Source organism: Oncorhynchus gorbuscha, linkage group LG02 (assembly GCF_021184085.1).
Source record: "Oncorhynchus gorbuscha isolate QuinsamMale2020 ecotype Even-year linkage group LG02, OgorEven_v1.0, whole genome shotgun sequence".
Classification (NCBI taxonomy): domain Eukaryota; kingdom Metazoa; phylum Chordata; class Actinopteri; order Salmoniformes; family Salmonidae; genus Oncorhynchus; species Oncorhynchus gorbuscha.
The window spans coordinates 46002806-46023540 of NC_060174.1; the positions used below are offsets into that span (position 1 = coordinate 46002806).

At 41.7% G+C, this 20735-nt stretch overlaps 2 protein-coding genes across 2 annotated transcripts in view; one reads left to right on the forward strand and one right to left on the reverse strand.

Annotated features, from left to right (window-relative positions):
• The window catches only part of LOC124003014 (protein bicaudal D homolog 1-like), an 82180-nt gene that overhangs the window by 12672 nt on the left and 48773 nt on the right, over positions 1-20735 (forward strand).
• Positions 15935-18579, reverse strand: LOC124003051 (pyrin-like). The gene is made up of 2 exons (XM_046311048.1): positions 18309-18579; positions 15935-17470 (listed from the first exon to the last, which is right to left on the reverse strand). The coding sequence occupies exon 2, from the start codon at positions 17466-17468 to the stop codon at positions 16158-16160; it is 1311 nt and encodes a 436-aa protein (XP_046167004.1). The 5' UTR covers positions 17469-17470; positions 18309-18579; the 3' UTR covers positions 15935-16157.

The window sequence follows — 20735 nt, forward strand, 5'->3', positions numbered from 1 at the left end:
TATATATATATATATATATATATATATACATACACACACACACACACACACACACACACACACACACACACACACACACACACACACACACACACACACACACACACACACACACACACACACACACACACACACACACACACACACACACACACACAGGTAATAACAGATTGATAATGCTAGCTAGTTAGTTTGCTGCATCAGATCTGTACTTATGACAGAACTTTGATTTACAATATAGCTACACAATGTCAAGGGGCGTGATTTTAAATCTGCTGCAGAGCAATGTGTTCTTCTGCCAAGTTGGCTGTTGGGAAGAGAATCATGCGATAGGATGTTGTGCAGAAAAATCTGTTTGTAGGACAACACATAGAAGTCAGACATTTACGTGTACTATATGTTAATGTATTATATGTTAAAGAGGAAATACAAATGTGATGTGACTAAAATGTAATGGTACTTAGTTAACAAAAATGGCCCAATGTTTTTGGCTTTTTTACAATAACTAGACTAAATCATTATTCAAATGACAAAAATGTGAATAATACTGGTATGGGGAGAAACATGCACTCATAGTTCATAAAACTCAATCGTCGATTTAATGCGATTTCTTCAAAATGGATGGCAACAGCTATTGACTGAAAGCCACCAATGCATGACGTGATGAAACAAGATCATGTAGTAATTGTGTTTCAGCCTCCCTTTGTCTGGTGCCTGTCTGACAAAGGGATCATCTGAGCCAGAATTCAGTATGGAAGTCACATGCTGTAGGTTGATCCAGGGCTTGGAGGTCTCATTGCCTTGTAGTTATTTTTTTTATTGCAGAAAGACCAGTATACATACATACAAGAAGTATTCAAACAAACAATGACAACATATGCTTGGGGGTACAACAAATTACAGACTATACAAAGACCTTAAAAGAAACACATATTGATTGTTTTAACAGCGTTCTTAATAGAAGAATGTTGAATGGTCTAATGTATTTGTCACACCCTGACCATAGTTTGCTTTGTATGTTTCTATGTTTTGGTTGGTCAGGGTGTGAGCTGAGTGGGCATTCTATGTTACATGTCTAGTTTGTCTAGTACTATGTTTGGCCTGATATGGTTCTCAATCAGAGGCAGGTGTTCGTCATTGTCTCTGATTGGGAACCATATTTAGGTAGCCTGTTTGGTGTTGGGTTGTGTGGGTGATTGTCCTTAGTGTCCTTGTTCCTGTCTCTGTGTTAGTTTACACAAGTATAGGCTGTTTCGGTTTTCGTTACGTTCTTTGTTTTGTAGTGTTCGTAATTGATTCGTGTTTTACGTTTGTTTATTAAACATGGATCGCAATCTACACGCTGCATTTTGGTCCGACTCTCCTTCACCACAAGAGAACCTTTACAGTATTGCTCAAATTCCTTATAGAAAACACTGAATAATTTTTTTATTAGTGAATTTACATTTATGAATATTACATTTTGTCGTTTGTCAATTTGTCAATTATTCCTATTATGGTTAAGGAAACCGAGCAGCACATTCTCCAATAAAAAAAGTCATCAAGAATATGAACAATTACAAAACTCTGAATATCTTTCCATCATTTTTTTTTACATGTAGACAATGCCAAAATAAATGCAAAACTGTTTCTGGATGCTCAACACAAAAAGTACAATTAATGTTAATGTCTTTTTGGAGTTTCTTCTGGTAATGATTCGCAAGGTAATACTTATGGATCATTCTGAAAGAGATCTCTTTGACTTTGTTAAAAAGCAGGTATTTGTGTGGTAATAACCAGACTTTTTCCCAACAGATATTATTGACAAATATAATCCAGTAAATTGTGACATAAGGAATGGAAACAATATCCCTTTGAAATAAAGCACGTATACATCTGTTGTTCTGAGGGAGCAAGGAGAACCACATTTTTCCTATTTGTGAGTCAACTGTATTAAGCCAGGGTTGATCAAGAAGATGAGGTCTGGTTACACCTCTGAACAACATGAGAGTTCCAGATGGAATAGCATCAAAGACTATGGCAAACTCTCTAGGTGTAACAGGGATATTGTAGAGATAAAAATTCCTCATAATTGAGTAACAATCCTTCTGCATTAAAAAGTTGACTGACTGGCAGGATATGATTATAAAACAAAAAAACTTGTTTCTATGCAAAATATCCTTATTATTCCAAATGAAATACCTATGCGGGGGGAAACGGTGTTTATATATTAATGACACGCTAAGAATACCTGTCTATGAGAAGCAGATCATTTTGTAGGAATCTTATCAATGTTATAGTTACAAAGTAACATAAAAATGAAGCCACCAAAATGGGGGAAGATCTAATGAGGGATGAAATTCAAAATTTATGTTGGATTCTTTAAGAAATGTTTAGCCCAATTTATCTTAAAGGTATTATTCAAAGTAGGAAAATCAAAAACATTAGTCCACCATATTCATGTGTTCATAATGACAGATTTCCTTATATAATGTGTTTTTTCCAGATGACGTTGAAAAGCAGCTGGTCAACCGCTTTACATATTTTGTTGTCAAGATGTAGGGACTGGGCTGCATAAGGAAGTCTGGAGATATCTTCAGTTTTAGAAAGCAATACTCAACCTTTCAAGGATAAATCCCTCTGCAACCAATGGTTCAACTTAGTTTTGTTTTTTTCATTAATAGCTAGGAAATTTAATGAGCATCTTTCCTGTTAATCCTTAGATATGGAAATCCCAATGTATGTTACTTTTTCATTGACTAGAATTTTGCATATAGCGGGTATCACACAGTTTTTAATAGCAAATAATTCACACTTATTAAGGTTTAGGCAAAGACCAGATGCTTTGGAAAAAATATTTATCACATCGACTGCTCTAGGACTCTAGTCAGCATCTTTCAAAAAGAGGGTGGTGTCATCTGCAAGCTGACTTATAATAATATCTCTGTCAGCAATAGAGATCCCTTTTATATCGCTGAATTTAACAGAACTTGTAAGAAGTTGGGTGTCAAGCAGGAAGAGGTAAGGTGAAATTGGGCAACCTTGTCTAATTCCTCTTTTCAAATCAAATCTTGAATTGCCATGCTTTAATTTAATGGCACTGTTCCCATTCATATAAAGAGTTTTAGTAGTACTACAAAAGAATTCCCCAAAACCAAATTTATCAAGGGAGAGAAATAGAAACTCATGTTACACTGTATCGAAGGCTTTATAAATGTCTAAGAAGACAATAAATCTATAAAATCTTTGAAGATTAGATCAGAATAGTCAATAATGTCTAACACCAGTCGGATATTATTAGATATACACTACCGTTCAAAAGTTTGGGGACACTTAGAAATGTCCTTGTTTTTGAAAGAAAATCACATTTTTTGTCCATTAATTAAAATAACATCAAATTGATCAGAAATACAGTGTAGACATTGTTGTAAATGACTATTGTAGCTGGAAACCACTGATTTTTAATTGAATATCTACATAGGCATACGAAGGCCTATTATTAGCAACCATCACTCCTGTGTTCCAATGGCACGTTGTGTTAGCTAATCCAAGTTTATCATTTTAAAAAGCTAATTGATCATTAGAAACCATTTTGCAATTATGTTAGCACAGCTGAAAACTGTTGTTCTGATTAAAGAATCAATAAAACTGACCTTCTTTAGTCTAGTTGAGTATCTGAAGCATCAGCATTTGTGAGTTTGATTACAGGCTCAAAATGGCCAGAAACAAAAAAATCTTTCTTCTGAAACTCGTCGGTCTATTCTTGTTCTGAGAAATGAAGGCTATTCCATGCGAGACAACATGTCATTGGAACACAGGAGTGATGGTTGCTGATAATAGACCTCTGAACGCCTTTGTAGATATATATATTATTTTTTAATCTGCCGTTTCCAGCTCACCGAATGTGGTATGGATCTGCTATTTTCTTTACTTTTGAACCGGAACCCCCAACAGAAGCTAGCCAGCTAACTAGCTACTAGCTAGTGGTCATCAGCTACCTTTAGCCCGGACAACTCTCACCAGTCTGCGCAGGAAGACTCAAACCAGAGCAAATCTGACTTATTTTTCTCCATATCTCCGGATTCCTACCGCAAGCTCTGGATCATGACCCAACTAGCAAGCTGCTATCCGAGTGGCCACTCCTGGCTAACGTCTCTGTCCCGAAGCAAGAACCAATTAGCCTTGAGCTAGCCTTTGCTAGGCCCATCTCCCGGCTAGCCGAAGAGGTCCATCAGCCACTCCTTGGGCAACAATACCTATTTTGCCAATTGGCCTGGACACCTTTTACTGCCGAGAAGGAGTCCCGCCGACCCATCACGACTGGACTACCAACGTAATTCGGCCTAGGTTTTCCTTCAACTGGCTCCTCCGTCGCGACGTCCCCTGAATGCCCATCTGCTAGCAGCAGCCCGCTAGCTGTCTAGCGGGCCTCCTCCCTAAGTTTGTTTTATTCACAGCTTTAGCACACTCTGCCAACCCGGATATCCTAGCCGTGTTTGAATCCTAGCTTAGGAAGACCACCAAAAACCCTGAACTTTACATCCCTAACTATAACATTTTCAGACAAGATAGAACTGCCAAAGGGGACGGAGTTGCAATCTATTGCAGAGATAGCCTGCAGAGTTCTGTCTTACTATCCAGGTCTGTACCCAAACAATTTGAACTTCTACTTCTAAAAATCCACCTTTCCAGAAACAAGTCTCTCACCGATTTCGCTTGCTATAGACCACCTTCTGACCCCAACTGTGCCCTGGACACCATATGTGAATTGATTGCCCCCCCCCATCTATCTTCAGAGCTCGGCTGTTAGGTGACCTAAACTGGGACATGCTTAACACCCCGGCCATCATACAATCTAAGCTTGATGCCCTCAATCTCACACAAATTATCAATGAACCTACCAGGTACAACCCCAAATCCGTAAACACTGGCACCCTAATAGATAGCATCCTAACCAACCTGCCATCCAAATACACCTCTGCTGTCTTCAAGCAGGACCTCAGAGATCACTGCCTCATTGCCTGAGTCCGTAATGGGTCTGCGGTCAAACGACCAGCCCATCTCTGTCAAACGCTCCCTAAAACACTTCAGTGAGCAGGCCTTTCTAATCGACCTGGCCCGGGTATCCTGGAAGGATATTGACCTCATTCCATCAGTACAGGATGCCTGGTTATTCTTTGAAAGTGGTTTCCTCACCATCTTAAATAAGCATGCCCCGTTGAAAAAATGTAGAACCAGGAACAGATATAGCCCTTGGTACATTCCAGACCTGACTGCCCTTGACCAGCACAAAAATATCCTGTGGCATACTGCATTAGCATCAAATAACCCCTGTGATATGCAACTTTTCAGGGAAGTTAGGAACCAATATACACAGGCAGTTAGGAAAGCAAAAGCAAAAGCTAGCTTTTTCAAACAGAAATTTGCATCTTGTAGCACAAACTCCAAAAAGTTCTGGGACACTGTTAAGTCCATGGAGAATAAGAGCACCTCCTCCCAGCTAGCCCACTGCACTGAGGCTATTAAACACTGTCACCACCGATAAATCCGCGATAATTGATAACTTCAATAAGCATTTTTCTACGGCTGGCCATGCTTTCCACCTGGCTACCCCTACCCCGGTCAACAGCCCTGCAACCCCCACAGCAACTTGCCCAAGCCTCCCCATTTCTCCTTCACCCAAATCCAGATAGCTGATGTTCTGAAAGAGCTGCAAAATCTGGACCCCTGCAAATTAGCCGGACTAAACAAAGAGAGAGAAGCATATTTCAACCCTGCAGGTGCAACACAAAACTCAGAAATAAAAATATAATGAATTCCTTACCTTTGACAAGCTTCTGTTGTTGGCACTCCAATATGTCCCATAAACATCACAAATGGTCATTTTGTTCGATTAATTCCGTCGATATATATCCAAAATGTCCATTTATTTGGCGCGTTTGATCCAGAAAAACTCTGGTTCCAACCGCACAATGTGACTTCAAAATATCTCAAAAGTTACCTGTAAACTTTGCCACAACATTTCAAACTACTTTTGTAATACAACTTTAGTAATTTTTTAACGTAAATAATCAATCAAATTCAAGACGTAGCTAGCTTTCTGGTCATGCGCCTCTATTTAACAGTACACTTCAAGTGACCCTCGTTCAAGATGGCCATATGTCTTCATTACACAAAGGGAAAACCTCAACCAATTTCTAAAAACTGTTGACATCCAGTGGAAGCGATAGGAACTGCAAGAAGGTCCCTTAGAAATCTGGATTCCCAATGAAAAGAGAGTGACCTCAAAAAAAATCTGAATGGTTTGTCCTCTGGGTTTCGCCTGCTAAATAAGTTATGTTATACTCACAGACATGATTCAAAACAGTTTTAGAAACTTCAGAGTGTTTTCTATCCAAATCTACTAATAATATGCATATCTTATCTTCTGGGGATGAGTAGCAGGCAGTTGAATTTGGGCATGCATTTCATCCGGACGTGAAAAAAATACTGCCCCATGTCACCAAGAAGTTACCCAACCCCCAGACAAGCTTCAGAAAGACTTATGTTGGCCACCAGGCACAGTCTATGACAGTCGCACATTTGCCGTACATTCTCCCCATCTGCCTCGGGAACTCTATACAGTCTCAGATTCCACCGTCTTGAGTAGCTTTCGAGTTCCGCGATTGTTCTATGGCATAAGTTCATCTTTCCCTCCTCCTTTTCGACACGCTTTTCATTGTGGGTGACCTTAACATCCTTGATTTCCGTGTATGCGAAGTCAACTGTTTTTTTTAAGCTCTCGATCTTCATTGCGTTGTTGACGGCCATTTACCCTATGGCATCGGACCTTGTATTGATGAGCCTGGAAAGAGTGGCGATAACATCATTATTGGCAGCGGCATCGGCGCCCAGATCATACATGCCTTTCTTGGAAGCTGGAGGTTTGCTTGGGGTTATAGGCAAAGTTGGAAAATCCTCGTCTGACACGGTAAGTGTCATAGAGTCTGTCAGACCAGTATAGTTGTGGCAGTTGTCAATCAAAGCATTTGCCTCCTGTGTAACAACATTGGATGATGGCGCAGCATTGCTAGCTGAGGAGGTAGCCATAAGATGTTTCTTTTTGTCAGCACGCTGTGACATTTTGGAGAATATCATCTTAAATCATCAATAACCTAGTGTATTTAGCAATCAAAGTATTAATTTGGTAGTTCAAAATAATACACTTTTCATTATCTTTCAAAAGTTGCTATGCAGAGCTCGGTAGGAAGTGTGTGCTCAAGCTGCCACCTTGTAGTTTAATGGAGGTATAGTGGAGGACCTGTAATCTCATCAGAAGTGGCCAGGGTTTAGCATAAAATAAGTATACAGATAATATACCGTCTGCCCTTGTGTTCGGCCTGTGGCGTTTGGATTGACTGTGCGGGGGGGGTTGGGTGATTGGACTGTGGAAATAATATGAAGGGAAAGGGACGTGACATGGGCGTGTGTGGTTGTGTGTGTGTGTGTGTGTGTTATGACTGTATACAGATGGGTGAATGATGGAATTGACCGGTCATGCTCCACAAAAAGGGATCTTCAGGGTTTTTGTCATGCCTTTGTTGCAGTGTGGACATTGTGACAGTGTTGACTCTGGAGAGGGGAGTGGGCCGCAGGCACCATACACAATAGTAGGAGACGTGGGGCCTGCAGATGGAGAGATAATGACTTGGCATTTAAAAATAGGGAATAAATGTGATAACTGATGCACGTGGGGGTTACTTACCCTTTAGACCATATAAAGTTGAACAAATTGAGCAAGTGAAGAAAATTTGAAAAGGGGCATTTCATCTTATCTGAACATGGTACATTTTTCTGTGAGGGTTTGATCAACTTTGACCTTCATCAGATAAAGCAAATCAGTCTGGTCATCATGTTGTCAGTGGGGCCTATTAAAGTCTAACGTTATATTTAGTGTATTTGTATATTAATATATCTGTGATTTTTGTGTCCTCCCTTGTGATTCTCGCATGAGTAAGTCAAGATCTAATGCTGGCCCATGGGAGCATGCCGGGGGTGCTTCCAGGAGACTAGCTTACTTGCTGCAGTGACATTTTTCTGGAAAAGGAACTGGACTCCTGTGCCGGTATGATTCTGTATTGGTTATAGAGCCCTACAGCTGTTTGTGCTGGGCAATTTCACAGTGACAGAATATTGACCACATTTTTTCACTTTAAAATGTATGCCAAACAAAAAACATTGATTTCAAAGTTTAATAAACCATACAGCTGTGCACAAGGACCACTTTTAACCATTTTCACTGAAACATTTACAAAAATGAATTTTAGTGGAAGAACTGTGCAGATGCCAACCTTGGTATCGGAATTACGGGAAAATCTCCCTAAAATGTTTATGCGTCCACATTTTCCCGAAAACGGTTAAACATCTCCCGAATTAAGATTCAGTGATGACTTCAGAAGTAATGGGTTGTCAGCTATATGACATGGCACCTTGGAGTTTGAAAAAATCTATTTTGGTTATTGAACTACTATATATGAAGTGGATTTACACCTGGTAACATAATTATAGTAATGGAATTACTTAATGGGGTCGCTGATCTGCACTACACAGAAATGCATAATTATGGATGTCAATGTCATTTTCCTCATGTTTCACAACTTTGGACATCACAGCGCAACACAGCAGAGCACAGTAGAGTGCAGTACAATGTAGCACAGCAGAATAGAGTAGGGTTGAGTTCAGTGCAGTGGACAAATGGACAATGACCCCAAGCATACTTCCAAAGTTGTGACAAAATGGCTTAAGGACAACAAAGTCAAGGTATTGGAGTGGCTATCACAAAGACCTGACCTCAATCCTGTAGAAAATATGTGGGCAGAACTGAAAAAGCGTGTGCGAGCAAGGAGGCCTACAAACCTGACTCGGTTACACCAGCTCTGTCAGGAGGAATGGGCCAAAATTCACCCATCTTATTGTGGGAAGCTTGTGGAAGGCTACCCAAAACGTTTAACCCAAGTTAAACAATTTATAGGAAATGCTACCAACTACTAATTGAGTGTATTTAAACTTCTGACCCACTGGGAATGTGATGAAAGAAACACAAGCTGAGCATAATCATTCTCTCTACTAATATTCTGTCATTTCACATTCTTAAAATAAAGTGGTTATCCTAACAGACCTAAGACAGCAATTTTTTACTAGGATTAAATGTTAATTGTGGAAAAACTGAGTTTAAATGTATTTGGCTAAGGTCTATGTAAACTTCTGACTTCAACTGTATAATAAATTGAGGCCCAAAGTAACACAGTGCTTTGGTTATAATTTATTGATACAGATATGAACCAAAACCCTCTTGGATAGACTCACAGTCAGGGTTGAAAAATTCTGTTAGCTTTCCTATAATTCCCAGGTTTTTCTGAAATTGTGCTGGGAAGATTTCTGGACATGTGAGGGACTAAGCAGGGAAATTCGGAATCCTTCAGCTCAAATCTGGTTTAATGGAAAACCAGGAAATCTTGGGAACGGTACCGGAATTTTGCAACCCTACCTCCTCACCGTAAAGTCACAAGTGCTCATGTCCATAACCTCAACATAAACATGGATGGTTGTAGGCAGACTGAAGTAGTTTGGAGTGGGATTCAGTTGTGCTTCATGCTTCATTTGAGTCATTTCACAATCCCTCTGTAGAGGAGAAGAAAGAGAAGGGGAAATAGGAGAACTAGGAGATTGCTGTAGGCCAGTATATTCTGTAATGACCTTGGGAGGAGCACTCCTTTGGTTATACTGTAGAATCCCTGACTATTACTCAACTCTGAGGCTTTTGATGCTGATTCAAATAAAATAGATGTAAATACTTTACGAGCCCCTAACCAACAATGCAATGAAAAAAATATGGGTAAGAATAAGATATAAAAGCAACAGGTAATGAAAGAGCAGCAGTGAAATAACAATAGCAAGACTATATACAGGGGGGTACCGGTACAGAGTCAATGTGCGGGGACACCGGTTAGTTGAGGTAATATGTACATTTAGGTAGAGTGACTATGAATAGATGATAACAACAGAGAGTAGCAGCAGTGTAAAAGTCTGGGCAGCCATTTGAATAGGTGTTCAGGAGTCTTATGGCTTGGGGTTAGAAGCTATTTAGAAGCCTCTTGGACCTAGACTTGCTGCTCCGGTACCGCTTGCCGTGTGGTAGCAGAGAGAACAGTCTATGACTAGGGTGGCTGGAGTCTTTTACAATTTTTAGGGCCGTCCTCTGACCCCGCCTGGTATAGAGGTCCTGGATGGCAGGAAGCTTGGCCCCAGTGATGTACTGGGCCGTTTGTACTACCTTCTGTAGTGCTTGTGGTCGGAGGCCGAGCAGTTGCCATACCAGGCAGTTATGCAACCAGTCAACCAGGATGCTCTCGATGGTGCAGCTGTAGAACCTTTTGAGGATCTGAGGACCCATGCCAAATCTTTTCAGTCTCCTGATGTGGACTAGGTTTTGTTGTGCCCTCTTCACAACTGTCTTGGTGTACTTGGACCATGTTAGTTTATTGGTGATGTGGACACCAAGGAACTTTAAACTCTCAACCTGCTCCACTACAGCCCGGTCGATAAGAATGGGTGCGTGCTCAGTCCTCTTTTTTTCTGTAGTCCACAATCATCTCCTTTGTATTGATTATGTTGAGGGACAGGTTGTTGTCCTGGCACCACATGTCTCTGACCTCCTCCCTATAGGCTGTCTTGTTATTGTAGATGATCAGGCCTTCCACTGTTGTGTCATCGGCAAACTTAATGATGGTGTTGGAGTCGTGCCTGGCCGTGCAGTCATGGGTGAACAGAGAGTACAGGAAAGGACTGAGCACGCACCCTGAGGGGCGCCTGTGTTTAGGATCAGCGTGGTGGACGTGTTGTTGCCTATCCTTACCACCTGGGGGCAGCCCGTCAGAAAGTCGAGGATCCAGTTGAAGGGGGAGGTGTTTAGTCCCAGGGTCCTTAGCTTATTGATGAGCTTTGAGTACACTATGATGTTGAATGCTGAGCTGTAGTCAATGAATAGCATTCTCACATAGGTGTTCCTTTTGTCCTGGTGGGAAAGGGCAGTGTGTGCAATAGAGATTGCATCATCTGTGGATCTGTTGCGGCGGTATGCAAATTGGAGTGGGTCTAGGGTTTCTGGGATAATGGTGTTGATATGAGCCATGACCAGCCTTTCAAAGGACTTCGTGGCTACAGACGTGAGTGCTACAGGTCAGTAGTCATTTAGTCAGGTTACCTTTGTGTTCTTGGGCACAGGCACTATGGTGGTCTGCATAAAACATGTTGGTATTACAGACTCGGGCAGGGAGAGGTTGGAAATGTCAGTGAAGACACTTGCCAGTTGGTCAGGGAATGCTCGCAGTGCACGTCCTGGTAATCCGTTTGGCCTTGTGAATGTTAACCTGTTTTAAAGTCTTACTCACATCGGTTGTGGAGAGAGTGATCACACAGTCTTCCAGAACACCTGGTGCTCACATGCATTTTTCAGTGATATCTGCCTCAAAGCGAGCATAGAGGTAGTTTAACTCGTCTGGTAGGCTCTTTTCACTGGGCAGCTCTCGGCTGTGCTTCCCTTTGTAGCCTGTAATGGTTTGCAAGCCCTGCCACATTCGACGAGCATCAGAGCCGGTGTAGTATGATTCGATCTTAGTCCTGTATTGACGCTTTGCCTGTTTGATGGGTCGACGGAGAGCATAGCGGGATTTCTTATAAGTTTCCGGGTTAGAGTCCCACTCCTTGAAAGCGGCAGCTCTAACCTTTGGCTCAGTGCGGATGTTGCCTGTACTCCATGGCTTCTGGTTTGGGTATGTACGTACGGTTATTGTGGGGACGACGTCATCGATGCACTTATTGATGAAACCAATGACTGATGTGGTGTACTCCTCAATGCCATCAGAGGAATCCTGGAATATATTCCAGTCTGTGCTAGCAAAACAGTCCTGTAGCTTAGCATCTGCTTCATTTGACCACTTTTTATTGTTCTTGTCACTGGTGCTTCCTGCTTTAATTATTGCTTGTAAGCAGGAATCGGGAGGATATAATTATGGTCAGATTTGCCAAATGTAGGGCGAGGGAGAGCTTTGTATCTGTCTCTGAGAGTGTGTGGAGTAAAGTTTGTCCAGAGTTTTTCCCCTCTGGTTGTACATTTAACATGCTGATAGAAATGAGGTAAAATGGATTTAAGTCCCCGGCTACTAGGAGTGCTGCCTCTGGGTGAGCGTTTTCTTGTTTGCTTATGGCGTAATACAGCTTATTCAATGCTGTTTTAGTGCCGGCCTCTGACTATGGTGGTATGTAAACAGCTATGAAAAATACAGTTGAAAACTCTGTAGGTAGGTAGTGTGGTCTACAGTTTATCATGAGATACTCTACGGCAGACGATCAATAGCTCGAGACTTCCTTAGATGTCGTGCAGCTGTTATTTACAAAAATGCATGGTCCGCCGCCCCTGGTCTTACCAGACGCCACTGTTCTATTCTGCCGGTGCAGCGTATAACCAGCCAGCTTTATGTTGATAGTGTCGTTGTTCAGCCACGTATCTGTGAAGCATAAGATATTACAGTTTTGAATGTCCCGTTGGTAGTTTAATCTTCCACGTAGGTCATCTATTTTATTGTCCAAAGATTGAACGTTTGCTAGCAGAATGGAAGGAAGTGGGGGTTTATTCGATCACCTACAAATTCTTAGAAGGCAGCCCGCCCTCCGGACCCTATTTCTCCGACTTCTCTTCACGCAAATCACGGGAATCTGGGCCTGTTCCCGAGAAAGCAGTATATCGTTAGCGTCGGCCTCGTCAGACTTGTTAAAGGAAAAAAAATATTCTGCCAGTCTGTGGTGAGTCATCGCAGTCCTGATGTCCAGAAGTTATTTTCGATCAGAAGAGACGGCAGCTGCAACATTATGTACGAAATAAGTAAAAAAATAAGTTACAAACAACGCAAATAAATAAACAAACAAAAAAACACAATCGGTTGGGGGCACGTAAAATGTCTGCCTTCTTCTCTGGTGCCATCTTACTTTTCAGGTCAGAGCTTCTGGCTTCTCCTCTCTCATCTAGTCAGCTGGAATACCTATGGGATGAGACAGCCGTTAACCCATCCCAGATTAACCCACTTAATTAACCCACTATAGCAACCCTATCAGAGATGGCTTGTAACTAAGTGTGATTGTTAAATTGGTCGTGGAAAGTGAGGTTGTGGTTATTGATGTATGGTGCACATAAAGTTGATGGAAATCTTAAAGCAGGTGCTGCTACATGAATTCATTCAAGGGTATAATTCAATGTATGGAATGGACAGCAGGATATTTAAGCAATAAGGCCCGAGGGTGTGTGGTACATGGCCAATATACCACGTCCAAGGGCTGTTCTTAGGCACGACGCATTTCGGAGTGCCTGGATACAGCCATTAGCCGTCGAATATTGGCCATGTACCACAAACCCCTAAGGTGCCTTATTACTATTATGAACTGGTTACTGAAGTAATTAGAGCAGTAAAAACAAATGTTTTATCATACCCATGGTATACGGTCTCATATACCACGGCTGTCAGCCAATCAGCATTCTTGGCTGGAACCACCCAGTTTATAATGGTTGTTACATCACATACACAAACAGAGGAAGAGAGTGTGCTTGTATGGGCCTAATGAGCCGTTAGACTGATGACAACACCCCTGTGTGTGGGCCTACAGTACACCCACATTCCAAGGCTCACCCACACACATTCACTCCAAGGGTGCTCTGTTGACTGCTCTGTAAACTCTCTCTCCTATAATTATTGGTGTTGTGTGAGGAGAAGACTGGGTTGTTTGCAGTCACCCAGTACACAGAAGACTAGAAACTGTGAGTCTCGTTCCCATATCAGCACTCCATCTTCCTCGCTATAGTCCTGGCAAGTGCGGGAAATAGACTGTAGACTCTCCCTCTGTCTCATTCACGCCTCCTGCTTTGTGAGACAGCCATTAGCTGCTTCTCTGTGTGTCTGCTGGAGCTGACACAGAACACCAATCAGCCTGCCTGCTGCCAGAGAGCAACGCTGTCTCTCTCTCTCTCTCTCATCCCTGCAATTACTCAGCTAATGCAGATTTGTCAAACAAAGTGAACATGTGTGTGTGGTTCTCCACATTAGAGTTCTGTGCCCGTATCCACAAAGCATCTCAGATTAAGAGTGCTGATCTAGGATCAGGTCCCCCCCATCCAATCTTATTCATTATGATCTAAAAAGTAGCACTGATTCTGGATCAGCACTCCTACTCAGACGCTTTGTAGATACGGGCACAGAACTCTAATGTGGAGAACCACACACACATGTTCACTTTGTTTGACACTCACCTACTCAGACGCTTTGTAGATCCTGATTCCATCTCACCCTAGGGCAGGGTTTCCCAAGGTCGGTCCTGGGGCCCCCCCTGGGTGCACGTTTTGATTTTTGCCCTAGCACTACACAGCTGATTCAAATAACCAACTCATTATCAAGTTTTAATTATTTGAATTAGCTGTGTAGTGCTAGAGCAAAAACCAAAATGTGCTCCCAGGACCGAGTTTTGGAAACCCTGCCCTAGGGTGTCAACGGATTTCTAAGGATGAAGACATACTGTAGAATTGTCAGGGTGAAATGTGTTGTGTCATTCAGAGGGTTCGGGATGGTGTAACCACAGTCAGTTAAGAACACATTCTTATTTACAATGACAGCCTAGGAACAATGGGTTGACTGCCTTGTTCAGGGGAAGAATGACAGATATTTGCCTTGTCAGCTCGGGGATTCGATCTAGTAACCTTTTACTAGCCCAACGCTCTAACCACTAGGCTACCTGCCGCCCATAAGACATAAGAGCAGGACTACCAGAAAAAGTGTGGCGGGGCGGCATTTGCCACAGCACTTTTCAGTCAGGTGTTGCAGCGCCGCTCCATCTTTCATTTAGTTGAATAAAATATATTGACGTAAAGCGTTAAAAAGAGGCAAAGTGCAGTTCTTTTTTTATACCAGTTTGACAATTTGTCAATTTGCTCACATTTTCACTTTCAATTCACATCGGAATGCTGCTGCAGGCTCTGTGCGTGTCTTGACTAATCCGAAATCGCAGCTCTCTCCACTTTCCTCCAGTATTTATTTAGCAAGGGTGATAACACGTCACTATCGGCAGACACAAGCAAATACACATAAATATAGCAGTCTATACACCTAAAAATGTGCAATCTGACATGAAGTATTGCAGGGTTCCCCAAATGGCGGCCCACAGGTCCTTTTATTTAGCCCCATAAGTTTAAAATATATATAAAATAGAGACACGCGATCATATAAAATTTAAGCAAGGTTTAGAAATTATTATGTTTTAGTCAAACATATCCGTTTGGGCTTCTTGGGGTCATTTGGCAGTGTACAAATTATTTGTAATTATGTTCCGGCCCCCAAACATCCGCTCTTGAAAAAAAACGGACAATTGCTAAACTAGACTATTTGTCAGTCTATTCAGCAGCGGCTACATAGTCGAGCCTATTACGCACTCTGTCCCTATGTCCAGGGTATACACATCGGTAATGTTGTGTATTTATTGCCCACTTGCTTGAGAAAATGTGAATGGGATCAAATATGGTTCCAACTTCCAGCTGACTGGGCTACCTAGACTTTATCAACACAAAATTATTAACTGGAATGAATCAATAAAACACAACAGCTGACAAAGACTGACAAAAGCCTACAGTTACATAGGGCAGGACTACACGATGCAAACCAGCAAAAATTGAGCTCAGCCCTGTGAGATGTATTGTCCAATCATGTTGGTTTCTCTGTGTCTGTGAACAAGTAAAGTACACTGTTGCTGCAGTTTGACAGGGTTTTCATCCTCCCCAAGGACAGGAGTTTTTTTTTTTAAACCATGTGACCTAATTACAAAAAATCTTGTGGTGCCACTTCTGCATAAGAGGAACTACTCAGATTGAGACAAATTGGTGACTGAATGGGTTCCTTTAATTTCTTCAGATACACTTGATTTATATAATACAGACCTTCAGTTAATGCCATTCAATACCTTTAATTTAGACAGAGTGGAGATAACTGCAGAAATATGAAACCATTTGGAACTTACAACAAAAAATAAACAAAATGTATGATTCGATGTAACATAGTGTTTCCTTTAACATTTATATATGAAAGAACATTCCCTGTTATCCACTTTTAAGTTGGGAAGTGAATACTTAGTTTCTGATTGACTTGGGTAATGACCAATGGGGCAGAGTTTTTACCGTCATTGTCAGTGCCGGTGCTGAAGAATGGATAAAGTTTAGCAGGTTTTAAAGCGTAATTGGAGAAAGAATAGATATGAGACCTGTTGTCCACATCATAAAAGGAGACCTGACCCTGTTCATAATCAATATAAATCCCTATCTTCTGGGGCGTCTGATTAAGAAAGAGGAGGACAGGAAGCTTATCAAGAGCTATATACTCATTCTCATCACTCATGTATAGAGCCAGGTATCCATTGTCAGGCTCCACAATAGTCATTCCCTTCCTGTTGATGGACTCTAGTGCCACTCCTAAAACCCAGTCAGTCTTTCCTTCCACCTGCACCTCATAGTAGAATCTCCCCGAGGAGAAACCCTCCTTTCCTAGGACATTAACAACAACATCAAACCTTTGAGGGCCGTCTGTGACATTTTGCCGGAGATCTCCAAATCTCACTTGTTTCCCGTCTTCAGAGACGATGAGGTTGGGATGTGCTGTATCAGGGTCCAGAGTCACATTCACTGCACACTTCTTGATCCTTCCCAACTCAGCAGCAGACAGCCTGTTCTCTTCACCATCGAGTGCTTCTCTCAGCTTGTTCACAGCTCTCCTCATAGCTCCAACACTGGGATCACTGTGAACGCTGACCTCAGACCAGTCGATGGTAGCCGGTGGGGTACAAAGGGATGGGAACATCTGGAGAAGGTGGAGGTGGTCTTCAGTGTGTGAGAGCTGCTCCAGCTCATTGCTTCTCTTCTGTAGCTGAGAGATTTCCTGTGATAGCTTTAGAATATGCTCTACAGCCCAGTTTGCTGCTGCTTCCTTGTTCTTCTCAATCTCCTCAATTACTTTTATGTAGGTCTTCTCAACGATCCTTGCCATTTCAGTCAGTAACAGCACTGTGTCCGCTTTCTCCCTCTCCACATTTTTCTCACAGTGTATTGCAGCGTGTGCGATCTCCTTTATCTTCTCACGTCGGTCCTGGATCATTAACTGCATTTCCACCCTCACTTTTTTTACGTCTATCTCTCCACACTCATCCGTTATGTGGACGTAGTGGTTCTTGTCCTTGCAGAATGGATACTGACCAGTTTGGCCGCTTCCACAGGTGTGTCTGTCTTGTTTCATGCTGTACTCATACTCCAGGTCTTCCTCCTCATCATCGATCTCAATATCGGCGGTGTATGTCAGGCACACAGATAACAGCAGGTACAACAGGCTGGCATTCAGGGCCCTCCCTATCCTATTGTTGTTTGGTGACATTTCTGGGAACAAGAAAACGCAGTCATGTTTTAGTCTAGTTTAGCTTAGTTTTTGTTCAGTCCATCTAGAATATGAATGCAAAGCCCCATTTAAGAACAAACTTTAATGACGGGTATATATCCATGTAGAGATAAAAGGCAGCATTGGTTATGTGTATTCTCTGGGGGAAAAAACTTTGCTTGGCCCATGTTGGCTCAGTCTGCCAGTCAATGACTTATGCATCATTAGTCTGGTTAAACTGAAAACATAACAGAGAGGCTAAAATCTCAAAACGAACAAATCCTCTAGAACAAAATGGAGACCAACCCTATATTAATGCCTATAATAAGTATCCTGGGACATATTATTAGGATACTACCATGAAATAACATTTGAACTGTATAATGTATTGTATAAAATCAACAATTTATCTACAAAAGTTTGCGATGTCCAATCTATACATTGCATTTCTATTAAATCTACGATATGTAACTTTTTAGGCGACACACCAAATTCATATTGAAATGTGAGATATACATCTTAAATTCTCACTGAAAGCAAGTCTAAGAAGCAGTAGATATGTTCTATGCTTGCTATTTCTATGCATCTCGTTAAGTTTAATTTTGCGTCTTATCTTTAGCTTCAAACAGCTTAGAAGACAATTATTGGTTATGGAAAATATATTTTACAACGGTTTAGATGGTACAATGATTCTCTACATAATGAATTTTTTTTTTGTCACAAACTGAAATTAGGCAAACTATTTTAAAAATTTGCAACCAGGAAATAGAGTGATTTCTGCATAGTGCACCTTTAAAGCGTTAAGAAATGTCCCCTTGGTAAATAAACTTGTCCACTCACCTGATTATGTGTTTGCCTCTAGTAGTGTCTCAGTTGGCTCTCTTCTTTCACTTCACTTGAAAGAGGATTACTTTATATCCAGTACCTGGCCAGGATAGTTTCACTTTACAATAATACCTCTCACGTCAGTCATACCAGCATAAAATATGTATTTCCTCCTCCTCCCCCTTCTTATAAAGAACTATTGCATAAAATCAACTTAAAGGAACTCAAGTTAAATATTAACTTAAGTCGGTGCACATAGCAATGCACATTATATAATTTGGACTTAATACAACACCCTAAATCATCAAACCACTAGTTCAGTGAACTAAACCACTGACTCCATGGCAGCCCAGTATATAGGACATGAGGCCCTAATGAATCATTAGCTTTATGGAGAGCTGAAGACAGAGGACTAGGACACATTTCTTTCCTTGCAGACACACACACCCTTATTTACCACATGGCTGCCTGGAGTTTGACAGGTCCTATGTGGTTCTTAACAGTTTTATGCATGGATGGAGGCTGAGAGGCTGTCACAGCCTCAGGGGATATCAAGACTCAGGATAAGACCCAGATGCAGACACCGGAGGCGGATAGTTCGGTTCTCAGAATATTTATTATAGCAAAGTACAGGTCGAGGGCAGGCAGAGGTTCCTAATCCGAGTCAATAAGGCACCGAACAGCAGGCAGGCTCAGGACAGGCAGAAAGGTTAGAACCAGGGAAGACTAGAAAACAAGAACTTGCAAAATGGGAAACACGCTGGTAAGACCTGGCAAAACAAGACAAACTGGCAAGAGACAAACAAAAAATGCAGGTATAAGTACACAGGGGATAATGCGGAAAAATAGGAGACACCTGGTGGGGGGTGGAGACAAGCACAAGACAGGTGAAATAGATCAGGGTGTGACAGGGTAAGAGACATACGGTGCAAATTTTTTGGTTCTGAAATCTACAGAAGAGACAGGAAGGACAATGACAATATTCAGAGTCATATATCTGTAAAGCTTAGAGGATCTCATGTCAAAAGCTGTTGAAGTAATATGGCTACAGGTTCACCTGCCTCACCTAATGCCTATTATTGTGGGAAGTTGCTATAGACCACCGAGTGCTAACAAAACAGTATCTGGATAATACACTGATTGTATAAAACAATAGGAACATGACATATAGACTGACCAGGTGAAATCTATGATCCCTTATTTATGTCACCTGATAAATCCACCACAGTCTGTGTAGATGAATGGGATGGGACAGGTTAAAGCCTTAAGACAATTGAGGCATGGATTGTGTATGTGTGCCATTCAGAATGTGCAAGACAAAAGATTGAAGTGCCTTTGAACGGGATATGGTAGTAGGTCCGAGGCGTAGAACTGAAGCGCTGCTGGGTTTTTCACACTCAACAGTTTCCCGTGTTGTAACGGTTTTGACTTGAGGTTATTATTTATAGGGGTGCCAGGTAGGTTGTGCCTACCAGAGAAAACATTGGTTTCTCCTTTTGGTTTGGGAGGGAATGAGTCCCATCTGGTCCGTCAAGTCTACACCAATACAAAGGACTTATGTAAAAGTCAGGATGGAAATAAACTTTCATAAACCCTTAAAACATTGGAAAGAACTTCAAAAACAACTGTATTCTTTTGAGTGGGTTGTATTACCAACATAAATGATTACACACACATATAATAATATAACACAATGAGTTCTGGTTCCTCCAGAAATGTCCTGTACCTCGGGCATAAAAAGAGTCCAGCCGGGTAAAGAAGTTCAGGGAACTCAAGTGACCTTTGTCACGCAATGTTTGTCCGTTCATTCAAGTGTAGCGTAAACCCAGTATTAATCATACAATCAATATAACAATTATTTTACCATACAACTATAAAGCGTATCAACTCTTACTAAGTCCTCAACTACAACTAACTACATAAATCATCACAGTATACATCACATCAAAACAAATGAAATACTGTATACAAAAAGGTTGTAGTCAGTCAGCCAATCCGCCAACAGATCTCCAGCGGAGAAAGGCCATGAAGAACAGAGAGGTGTAGTCCACGGAAGCAAAGAGCTGTTCTGATCCTGGGTAAACTCTATTAGGCTACAAAACACACAGAATAGAGAAGCTTCGGAACTGAGGGTTGAACACATCCTCATTCACGTCTCCATCACAACCCCACTTTTGCGCATCTGATGCTGGCTATTTAATTGGAAATGAAAGGGAAAGTGCCCTATTGGAAGGAGAAGCACTGAGACGGTTCAGAAAAAGTCAGGGCCGTCACACACCCCCTCCCCTGGAAAAAGCCGACCATTGCACTGGAAGGCACATCTTGGTCGGGGAAACCGAGAAAGGTCTCCTCATCACTTTCCTCTACAAAAATATGGATTACTTTTTGGCGCTCATGCTCCTCAGCTGAGGGATCACTGGCCTTAAGGTGTGAGACTTCTGG

Excerpts from the sequence above, each read along its gene's own strand:
- LOC124003051 (XM_046311048.1), bottom strand. The coding sequence starts at position 17,468 with ATGTCACCAAACAACAATAGGATAGGGAGGGCCCTGAATGCCAGCCTG.